The 12355-nt window shown below is 37.8% G+C and overlaps 1 protein-coding gene across 2 annotated transcripts in view; it reads left to right on the top strand.

Moving 5' to 3' along the window:
* The window catches only part of LOC306878243 (dolichyl-diphosphooligosaccharide--protein glycosyltransferase subunit STT3B), a 47483-nt gene that overhangs the window by 9218 nt on the left and 25910 nt on the right, over positions 1-12355 (top strand). For both annotated transcript variants that reach the window (XM_079430463.1, XM_079430464.1), the window contains exons 2-4: positions 8349-8457; positions 10909-11196; positions 11985-12050. In XM_079430463.1, coding sequence (XP_079286589.1) covers positions 8349-8457; positions 10909-11196; positions 11985-12050 — 463 coding nt within the window. The remainder of the gene's footprint in view (positions 1-8348; positions 8458-10908; positions 11197-11984; positions 12051-12355) is intronic.

Raw genomic sequence — 12355 nt, 5'->3', positions numbered from 1 at the left:
TAAAGTTATTTGCTCTGTGTGTGATACACAATGCGTCGCTGGCGTCTGTGTATGCCGAAACGGAATGGGTTTAATTAGGATGTGCTCACTTAGCTGAGCTGCTTTGCATTCACAACACGAGCTTCTACCGTTGCCAATTACGGGCCCTCAAAGTTATTCCAAGAGCGTTGCTTTGATGTGCTTGTGTCAGGCGGGACGAACTCCTTGTCCTCATCCGGAAAACCTTCCGTATCGTTCAAGGTTAATCGGTTCTTTTATGTTGGATTAAATCTCCAGGAAATGAATGCAAAGGAAGTGAGATGTGAATTTGGCATTTGCTGTTAGTTTTCCTCCTCCCATCAGCGATTAAAAAGATTAAAGGTTTTTCAGTATCAGGCTTGATCGATGCTTAAATCATTAAGACTGATTGCTTTGACCAGACGTGCTTGACGCTTGAATCAGGATTCTTAAATCTAGTCAGGCGTTTCATGAGTTTCTGAAGCCCAATTTCTTCTTTAAAAAGAACAGTCGCCCTATCACTTACAGCTGACTGATCTGTTGATCCAACCAGTTCGGTTATCAAATCTTTTTATCGGTTTTGTTTTTCTTTCACAGAGTTCGGGTCTGTAGCGGATCCATGGATGGATGTACTTGAATTGCTAAATTTCAAAGTCTACATTATCATTTGATTTATTCAAACCACCTCATGCGCTTTTACTTGCAGATTAATTTGGTAATACATTACAGTAAGGTCTCAATAAATATGAGCAAAACAATTATTACAATTTCACTCTTTGATAACAGAAGCTGACTGTTTATTTTCAGTTTGTTAGCTTGGGTCCGTTAAACAATACTAACAGTTGCAAATTTTGATTTGAATATATTAGTAAATTTTATAATTAATATGAATAAATGGTGGTAGTTAATGTAGTTATCGAATGGAACCTAAAGTGTTAAGTTTTACCATGAATTCGTATTGGCTGCCTAATACGCCAATCATTATTACTAACATGGTCTCATTTTCACTAACATTTCATAACACTAGCAAGTCCAAATAATTAAATCGGGTTGATTTAACATCTCTAGCAAATGTGATGTATTGTGTTTTGTAAAGGTCAGAGGTTATTTATATTCATAACAAATTAAATGCATAATCAATTTACGCAAATGATATTTGTAAATAATTATATTTCAGCTGGACAGGGAAATAAAGTGGCTGGAGTGAGCGGAGCTGTGCAGCGTGACCAAAATAGAAATGCAGTATCCGCCAACTTCAAGTGTAAACCGCTTCATTGATTGTAAGGCGAGCGATCTAGTCTTATTGCATCAAATCAAGCCAAAATGAGTTGTTTTGACCCCTTAGTTCTTGGTTTGAGACCAGCAGTTAAAGAGGTTTGGTGCAGCAGAGCCAGGTTTTTTGGCCCACAACCACATTCCTAGGAAACTAGGTATATGCAGTATATTGATACCATGGTGCTTATTAAACCCATAGAAATGTTCATTCGCCGGCATCTGTCTATACCACGCTTAATTGTGCATGCTCCTTTCTTCTATTTATATTACTTGTCATTGTTTAACAGTCACTTAATCTATAAAAACACTAATGTTCAGTGTCATTTTTAGCAAATCTCAAAACGGAAATCCAATCTGTACGGTATTATTCACTTGTATTTACAGCAGTTGACTTCATTTTGACAAAATAATAGAGTATTTACATTTGTATAATGAGATAATTACCAGCTTGTTGAATTGGCCAGAATTGAATGTTGGTGCAAAAAATCTCTTTTTGAAATGGAAGAGAATTTACAGTCCGCTTCTACCAAAATTAAAGACATTTGGATTCTCATCCTTGTTTTTTACAGGGTTGAGTATTCTGCAAAGCGCCAGCACTCACTTTAACTCCCTGGCTTATTTAATGCACACAGAGACAGCACATCTCATTTTATAAACCATAACTCTTTTCCATATATTATTCAGCCATCAGACCTCTTTCTGCTGAGTTGCTGTGCCTGAAGCAGTCTTGCTTAGACCCATTTTTAATGGAGCAGGTAAAAAGAGCAAACTTAGCTGAAGCCCCATCACTCTATCAAACCTCCAACCTGGCCTGAACTTGCAGTCTTCACTTTTTTTGCCATGGATTGACAGAGCACCCATGTTGTTGAGGTTTGGTCTTTGCTACTGTCTTACACGGGCTGTATAAGGGTTGAAGTGCTGTACCAAAGTAGTGTACTTTCTCCACTGGGTGCTGCTGACATGATTTTGTTGGCATTTTCTTGTTGATGGTATAGCCTTTGTTTTGTGTTTTGAGCTGAAGTTTGTATTCTTCTCTGTGGTTTTCTTTTGTAAGTGCTGGTATGGGCCGTGACAAGCTTGTGGTGCGATTGAACCAGAATCTGATGTTAATGAGCTCGAGATGTGTTGTTTGGGCTGTACTGATTGAGGCCAAATACGTTGGCCCTTCGGCCACCTTTAGAGCACATTAAGCATAAAAGCCTCTTTAATTCTTTGAAGGGTGGAAGACTGCCTCGTTAGATCACAGTAATTGTTTTTTTGAAGAGAAAAAAGGTTAGTGAAGAAATATCCTCAGACTGTTTACCTCTGAGGCTACTTCTATTTTTGTCTAGAAAGTAGGGATGTGCAAAACAGTATTTTAAAAATCCACTTGTCTGTGGTTTGTCTGAACGTCTCGTTGACTAATGGAGTTCTGTGTAATAGACTAGTTTCAGATTCACCTGAACTGGTTTTCTTCATTCACCTGAAACATATTGCTTGCATTCAAACACCATTAGTAGGTGGTAAACAACAAAATGTAGAAAAAAGTGGATGCTAAAGGATTTCTACACTTCTGTCCTAATTTCTATGCATGTAGTTGACCACACATTGTGTTATTAAATCTGTGTTCAGTTGAACAAAATATTTGTTGGAACAAAATTAATGGGAATTTCAGTGACACCAATGTCAATATCACAAAAACTTGAAAAAAGAGAGAAACTCAAGCGTACTGAAGATGAGAAAGTCAGTGATGAAATAAGAAACTAATTACAAGCAATAGGACAAACTACAAGAAAAAAATGCTACATTTATATAAATTGTTCAAAAACTAAATATGTAAATTATGTATTTCTTCCTACTAAAGTTACAAAAGTGATTTAGTCAAGAGCAATGAGAGATTTTCTGTGCTTTAGCCTGTAATTCATTGTACTGGTTTATTTGGTGTAAATTAAATTATGATTAGAATTGCTTAACAGTCTTTCCTCTGAGTTTGTCATCTTCCATATTTGCAACTCTTTCCGTTTTCATCAACCTCAGACTCCTATCTGCCCCAGACTCCAAACTCCATGCCTGCATCCTGATTAAATTGATGAAGGTGATACAGGTGTAATGTCAGGCATCAAATTTAATATGACAAGCTACCCAGCCTGACGACTCGGGGTAAATTATAATAATCATTTTCCACATCCTCAATCTTAGGGAAATGTTGCTGATATCCTGCATGAAATCTCGAAGTCTGAAAAGTCTGACTTGCCCTCTGATATGCACATGGTGTGATGGAGAGACGTAATTGGACTTACAAGAAACCAATCCTTGGGTCCAGGCAGTCCTCAGTCTCATTATGATACTCTTAGTCGTGGTGCAACATTTCAGATTTAATGTTTCTCTTCCTTTTTGTCCTGTAATGCCTTATACCAGGTCTTAATGGGCACTTGCGTGGAGAGCGATTTGCTATGACGATGTGACTGGAAGTCATTCCTTTTCAATAATAGTTGAAGGTTTGAAGTTCACTGTTGGAGTCTGTGAAGCTCACTCAATTTGTTGCTTGCTTTGGATTCTTCAGTGAAGTAAAAATGCCCTGTCAACCTCCCACAGTATCAGCATCAGTGTGAACACTCCTTTGTTATAAGGTTGAGCTCTTTCAGGCTGTACAGGCAATTAGTATATTCCTCTGTTCATTCTTGCCTATAGGTATTCCATTTTGGTTATATTTACCCAACAAGATATTAACCTCACCCTGCCTTTACTGCAGTCTTTAATGAACTCTGAACTACTCCTGATGCCTTTTAATTGCTTAAATTTGTTCAACTTTCTCCAAGTGCCTTAGCGCATTTTCTCAACTCTGGATTTTAGCCACTCTGTCTACAAGAAATTATATGGTTTAAGCAACCTTTGTCAAGCATTACTAGCCATGCTTTAAGCAGCAATTTCTCCCATACCCTCAGCAGTGGCTGTTAATAAATGTTAGGGTGCCCCATGCCATTGAATGGGACCTTTTCAAAGCTCTGCGTGTATGTCCACGCAGTGTGAAATTGAGTTTTATGAAGTGCGGAGTTCAGAGTCGGCGAGAACGTTGAACAGAACACGTGTCACGTTGGTTGAACTGTAGAATAAAGAAATCCAGTTCACTGCACTCATAAAGACATCTCTATGTATCCAGCTGATAATACTGCCACAAAATCTGATAGTCTTACACATTGTCTGCTGAGATTACCCCACCTTAAAATGGCATGGCTCAGTGTCGCCCCGGGTCATTTCCAGGTGACTTCCCTGTGATTTGTGTTTCCTAGCGATTACTGATTGTTGGAGAAGAGTATGCGGTCACGGACGCGCTAGGGTGTTTCTTCAACTTATGTCCCAGGGGTTGATTTTTATTAAAACCTAACAGATTTCAACTTTGTTCTTTTTGTTATGAAGGTCAGAAACTATGGTTATAAACATTTTCTCTATGCCTTTATTCATAGTTTTTCTGCATTTCAGTGGCTTTTGTTTTATCCTTGTATTATTGCATGCATTACATTATGATCATCTAAATACATTTATATTAATTAAAATGTATTCATTTGTGGCTGTCCCACACTGTACTTTTTTGCCGAGAAGACAACCGTGCCATTGAATAGCATGCCTGAAATTATATGTTAGACTTGTGTACATTACCTTTCAAAAGTTTGGGGTCAGTAAGTTATTTATTTTTTGGAAGAAATTAAGGGCCAGTTTTACTAACAGCTTGCGCCAGCGCAAACCGTCTTTTGGTGTTAGAATTGTACTGTCAGGTTTTACTAAAGACGCGCAGTGAAGAATTAGCGCTGAAAAGGCATGGACACAGTTATTTTTGCACCTGACCTTATTGAATATGCATTTGTAGGAGTTTCCCATTTCAGTTGCAAAAGTTATGGGAGGAGAGTATTCAAATGAATCACGCAACGGAATTTACTAACATTGGCGCTCGTCAGATTACTGGTATTTGCGCCATTATTTAACTTTTTGCACTTGAAAGGGCTGCAATTATTGTTGCTAGGAGGAGGCACCGCAGAGAGCGCGTGGTAGAAGGGAGAGGATTTTTTCCCACACGTATTTATTTTGAATGCCAGAATTATCCGAATATATATAATTTTCCAAGCCATGTTATTTTTAATTTGCTTCAGGAAATAAGACAACTTGGATCCCTCAGCTAGGAGTCACACAATACCAGGTCTATGAAAACTTCTAGCAAACCTTAATTTTTTTTGGCCTCCGGTTCTTTTCAATCTACTGTGGCTTCTTTATTTCTTTATTCTTTTTGCGACTACGCTAATTTGCGCTGCGCTTTGTATATTGCATTGGTTCATATGTAAATTACATGTTGCGCCTGTGTTCTTTAATTTGCGCTTTGTTAGTAAATCACCCGCAGAAATTTCCACATCCTGAAAAATTTACCAGTTTCCACAAAAATATTTAGCAGAAATTGTACATTTAAAATAAAAAAATCCTTTATTTTAAATTGTAGTAATATTTCCATACTATTGCTTTTTTTATTGTTTTCAATTAAAAATAAATGTAGCCATGGTGAGTATAAGATATTTCATCTCATCAAATCTTAACCCCCAAGCTTTTGAAGTGTATGCATGAGACAAATTAAACCAAGTAAAATAACACTTAAACTATTTTGTGCATCATGTCCAGTCAAACTGTCAGTTTAATAAATCATACAAAAATTTTAAATTGCACAAAATGCTTGCAATGAAATTAGCCTCGACAAGATGACACATTTTATTCCAAAAGCATTTAAAGTGTCCATTTACGGCAGTTTCATTTCCACAACAGAATGCGATTTAAGCTTAAATGCATAACTTAATTATTGATCTGCCTGTTCTGCAATGCATTTATATAAGTTTATTTTCAAAAGGGCCAAAATGCCCATAGTTGAAGAGAGAGCCATCAATAGAATAAATATTTGACTTTTAGCAGCTTATAACCAAAGTCTCTTTAATGCAAGTCTGTTTACTCGATGGGCATCTTCATAACAGCATCCCCGGGTAGCTATTTGTGTAGGTTATAGGCATTCGAGTACATTTTCTGTCTGCTTGAATGGAAACAAATATCTGCAGAAGATTGCCTTTTCAATAATATTTCTCAAACCTGCAATAACACCTGACAACAAGGGTTTTGCTGGTGTGTTCATGTTTCCTTGCAGAAAGGACATTGCAGTGCTCAGTGAATGCCAAGGACCCGGTTCAGATATCAGATCGTGATGGAGAGTTTGACCGTGCCAGTAAAGGTTCCCGAATCTTTAGCCTCTCTAGAGAGGGAAGAAAGGTCAGCGAGGCGGGAATGGAAGCTAGCAGGTTGTGGTGTCAGTTAGCAGCCAGGGTCACTGATGGATGCTTTGTGTGCTTTAAAGGGGTCTTTAAATACACATGATTCAAAGTTCTGCCGTTCCTCCTACTCAAGCGTCGGGTTGCCAAATTCTCCTGCGAACGCTGAGCGTTTCTTGCCAGTGAGACAGTATATTATAAAATAGTGAGGACATTAATCTGATGGCAGGCCGTGTGCTGACACTTGCCATGCATGCAGAATCTGATTCAATAAATCCAGAAGTAATGCTTTTCTATCCCACTGGACACAATCTACTTGCATTACAATAGCAGCAATCAGGAATCCACTGGAGCTGTAAACTTTCAATAAGAGAGTATTTGATGGAGCCTAGGCCGGGCCGATGCTATATTTTACGTGAATGAAACTGAGCCCTGTGAGGGTTAGCCGTTGTTTGTTTTAATAGGTGGTGCTGTCACGAGGTCCTATATCACATCTCTACAGTACATCACGTTAGTTTTCTCAAAATATTTTTTTTCCGGTATTTTGGCTGACTAGCCTTCGACTGTTTCTTCCTCAGAGCCTAATTTTCATTTGTGCAAAGTATTCCTGATTATGGTCCATTTAATGTTCTCTCATTGAACATTTATGGCTGGTAATTTTATAATGCAGTCCATAGAAATTATATTTACTCATCCACCTGTTTAATACATTATTTGTCAGTTTTTGTCTATGCTAAAAATAGAATGTTTAGTTTTAAATACGAAGCAGGGCTGTGCGTTGATTTAAAAAAAAAAAAAAAAAAATCCCTATGTGGTTAAGGGGAGTTTTAAAAAGCTAGTTGTCTTATTCTGAACCTTTTCTTTACTAACACCAGAATATGAGTACTCTGGAGATAGCGGGACACAGTTTGCTGAACTTGGGCTGATAAAGGCATTAGAGAGGATTACACAGTTTAATTGCAGCCATGTCATAGTGCTTTTGTTTGAGGTTTTTGGTAATCAGGTGTGCATCAAATTAATGCTTCCAAGTTGATAAAGACTTCAGGAAATGTATTCGTTTGAGCATTGGACTTTTAAAGTGTTTATAAAACACCCAAAGAATAAGTAGTGTTTTTGATAAAGAAATGTGTAGTAGCAATAATATACATATGTATGTATAATATGTGACCCGTGCTGGCAAAACGAGTCAGAATGCGCCCGGGCTAATTTTGAGCTACAGACAAAAAAAGTGACATGTCGATTTGTTGAATTTCAGGTTTTTGAAAATTTGCTCATTGTGACTCATTTTGCCAGCACTGGTCACATAAAAAAAAAAATAGCAAGTGATTTGTTCGAAGTGTCTCAAACCAACTACAATTTATTTTATTTATTCATCTTGTGGCAGAAAACTGGCCTAAAGGAAAATCAGCAGAAATCCTTGTTCGAGTATGCATGACTGATTGAACAGGTGTCTTTCTGTCTGTGTGCACTGAACACAGCGAGTCAACAATTCTTGTCCTTGGAAATACTTGTCCTTCAAGATTAAATGACTGAAACGTCTTTTTTCCATCTCATTAAATCAATATTTCTGTTGGTTGGTAACCGTTTTAAGTGCTTCCCAGTGGATGTTCTTGTTGTGGGCTTTGTGCTTTGGCACCGGTGGTGATTGGCAGTTGAGTATTTAATCTGTCATTTAGGAAGGGTCTTAACACACGCATCTCTTCTTGCCATCAAACACACTGTGACAGGCCTATGTTGATAAAATGCTGTTTTCCCCCCAATAGAAGTGACAATGTGTTCTATTCTGTTCTTTTTTGTGTACAGGTTCAACTACAGGTCAACTCATCATCTCACAACTAATGGCTTTTATGAGTTTCTCAACTGGTTTGACGAGAGGTCCTGGTACCCACTGGGCAGAATAGTGGGAGGGACGGTAAGTCTGCCTGTTTTTTTTCTTTTTTTTTTTTTGGTTGTTGTTTTTTTTATCTTTGACATGTTTTCTTGTTTGTATTTTATTTTTTATTTTTCTGGTAACACTTTGCAATAAGGTCTCATTATGACCCATATATTTTCTAACAAAATGTATGTCTTTTTTATTTTTTATTTGTTCTATGGTTTCATATCTTTTGTTTAAAACTATTTAAATTTTTTTAGAATTTTAGATTAATAAATGCTTTTAGGAGTATTTTTCAGTTCATTGTTAGTTGAAGTTAATGGTAAATACCATAATAATATAATTGAACTTTATTGTAGTTTTACCATATTTTCTTTTTGTTTTCAATTCTTGACTAACACATGCTTCATTTAAAATCAAGATTGATGCATGTGAATTGACAGAACTCTTATGCATTAAAAAAAACAAGTGAACTGTAATACCCCTTTCTGCCATCCACAAGTCTATCATTTAAAATCAGTTGTCGTTTCCTGACAATTTCTTTCACTTCCTGATCCAGAATTGCTTCTACACAAATGATTTGTAGTTGAATGCATTGTCCATGTTATTGTTGCTGCATTCCCATGCCGAATGTTTGCATTTTATACAGTTGCTTGTGACTCTGCATCACAAACAGCATGAAATAATTTCAGCTGCTTCCAAACTCTGTGGTTAGCTCTATTTCTTTGACAGCAGACTTCTCGTATCATAGCACTCTGACCTTGTTCCTCGAACCGTTAATGCTGCAGCTTATTCACATATAGCATCAACACAGAAGTTTTCCAGTAATGTTACAGCTCTGTAAATTGCTAGATCTGTTTTGTCTGCATTTTGACAACGGTTCTTGTTAACCTATGACTTCCTGTATAAAAATAAATTCCGTTAAATTCATGCCAAAGGCTGTTTATGTGCATGCGCCTATGGACAGTCAGCCTCCGGATGATTTCTGCTTGAAAACAGCATCTTTCGTCCCTAAATAAGGCCACCCCCTTTAACACTCCCGGTCACTGAGAAGTGCAATGCTGCTGAAGCTAATGAGCTCTTTCCCTGGCTGGAGAAAGTTTGGCTCGCGTTTGGCATCTGACAGCTCTGGTGTTGGAGCTGTAGGGGGCTGCAGGAGGCAGAGAACAGCATCTGTTGTTGTGTACGGTTCAAGCAGTCGTTATATGGCCTTCTGAGCAGGCTGGTCTGTTCTCAGCTCATAGCATGAGGGATGAAAGAGAGGGTGGGAATGTGGAGGTATAGAACTGGGTGATTCCTTTCTCAATGCTGTGTGTCTGCTAAATTCAGCTTCGAAAATGAAAAGTGTCTTTTACTCACCCTAATGTTGTTCCAAACTTGTATGACTTTCTGCAGAACACAAAGATATTTTGGTCATACAGGGAAAGTCAGTTGGGTCCAAAAATGTTTGTTTCAAAACAAGCCATACAGGTTTAGAGTGGAATAAAGATGAATAAAAAAGTTTATACATTTGCTGTAAATGTACACAACCTCAAATGTGGATCAGTTTGTTTCTTCAGAACAGATTTGGAGAAATTTAGCATTAAATCACTTGATCACCAATGGATCCTCTGCAGTGAATGGGTGCCATTAGAATGAGAGTTGATAAAATAAGAACTGATTAACTTCGCAGTAAAATGTAATTCACACAACTCCAGTCCACCTGTTAACATTGTAAAGTGAAAATCTGCATGTTTATAAGAAGCAAATCCATCATTAAGACATTTTCATTTGAAACCATCGCCAAAATACCATAACACTTCCTTCAGTGAAAAAGCTCGTCCCCTGTTGTCCTCTCACATCAAAATCCACCGACTTATTTGTTTAAACTGTTGTGGATTTGTAAATGTTGCTTGATCTGTGCATATTTCTCTCCTGGTTCAGACAACTTTTTTTCACTGGAAACGCAATATCACGGATACAGAACACCAACAGTTTGAAGTTTAAAAAAACATCTTGATGGATGTGTCAGTGATGGATTTGTTTGAAAAACAAGCAGCTTTTCACTTCACAAGATGTTAATTAATGGACTGGAGTCGTGTGGATTACTTGTGATGTTTTCATCAGCTTCTTAGCTTGTTCTGATGGCACCCATTCACTGCAGAGGATCCATTGGTGATGTAATGCTAAATTTCTCCTAATCTATTCAGATCAAAAAAAAAGAAACGCATCTACTCCTTGGATAGCCTGAGGGTGATTTGAGAGACATATTTGGGTGAACTATTCCTTTAATACGATTGATTACCAGCCTCCTAAGGGTGTGCTTGGGCTAAACTTCTCATTATCTCTGTCTTGGGGCCAGTCAAATATTTAGGAATGTTTACACCCTTTCTTACAGATCCTGATTTTATTAGTTCTTTTTTTCCTCAAACTGCTGCAGGCATACTTCTAGTTAATCAATTTTGCATTCAGTTGCAACTAATAGCATCTCCCATATCTCGTCTTTTGCAGGTGTATCCTGGTCTGATGGTGACTGCGGGCCTGATCCACTACATACTGAATCTGCTTCATGTGACGGTGCACATACGTGATGTATGCGTGTTTCTGGCCCCGGTTTTCAGTGGCCTGACCGCCATTTCCACCTTCCTGTTGACCCGGGAGCTGTGGAACCAGGGTGCCGGCCTGCTGGCGGCGTGTTTCATCGCCATCGTACCAGGCTACATATCACGCTCTGTGGCCGGCTCGTTTGACAATGAGGGCATCGCCATTTTTGCTTTGCAGTTTACCTACTACCTATGGGTGAGTGAGATTAAAATATAACAGTTTGTTTGTGTACGTTTATTCATCTTCGTTCATCAAAACGAATGAATTTAATATGAAATGGATAATACAACTGTTTAACTTTGTCATATACCAAGTCTTCTGAAGTCATTTGATAGCCATTTGTTATTTACTGTTAATCATGACATGAGAGAAGTAGTTATCCAGTTTAGCTATTGAATTCTTTTGAGTCAGAATCATTTGTTCATGAATCTGTATATTTCAAGTTATCTGGTTCAATTCTTTCTTAGTGGTTCTCAAGTTAACAGCTCAATGGAAGAGAAGATTATCAGTGAATAACTTGCCTGTTTATAACATTTATTGTTTCACTTCAAAGGACTTGAAATATAGCGCTTGAGTCATGAGGACTAGTTTTTATGTCTATTGAGAACTATTCTAAAATGAGTAAAACCCCATTTCAGCCAGTGTTGCGCTGTCCCACACTGTTGAAATAATGAATTAACCTCGATAGACATTCATCACGTTTTTTCAGCTGAACGACGAGACAGCTGGAACGGATGCAATGGCAGCATACTTTGTCTCTTTTGGCGCTGTTTTTTTTTTTTTCTCTCCCATCTCTTCTCTCTGGAGCTTGCTGTCAGCTGACACACCAAGGACTTTGCCGTCAAGCTTGACTGAAACATTGAATTTCCTTGGTCTTTTTCTTATCTCTAAGTGTTTGTCGTCTTGGCTTTGTTTGAGGTGATGGTATCGGACCCTTTGTTTGGGATTAGCGGAATTAACTTAAGTGTGTCCTCTCCACACAGGTGAAATCAGTGAAAACTGGCTCTGTCTTCTGGACCATTGGCTGCTGCCTCTCGTACTTTTACATGGTGAGTCTTTTAGTTTTTTATGTTCAGGGGGTTTATGGCATTTAATTTCTATTAATGGTACTTGGTAATACCATAGTAAATAACCTGGACAGCTTTTCCTGCCTCTGCTTAGGGAATTACATTACTTTTTGAAAGTTTGGGTTTGGTAAGCCTCTTACGCTCAAAGGCTATCTTTAATGAGCAAAAGTACAGTAATGTTTTACAATTTCAAATAACTGTTTTGTATGTTGGTGTATTTTAAAATGTAACTTTCCTTTGATTAGCAAAGATGAATTTTCAGCAGCCATTACTCCAAACTTTAGTTT

Source organism: Barbus barbus, assembly GCF_936440315.1.
Source record: "Barbus barbus genome assembly, chromosome: 12".
Taxonomy (NCBI): domain Eukaryota; kingdom Metazoa; phylum Chordata; class Actinopteri; order Cypriniformes; family Cyprinidae; genus Barbus; species Barbus barbus.
Note: the sequence above shows the minus strand (reverse complement) of the source record. Positions and strands in the feature narration are given on the sequence as shown.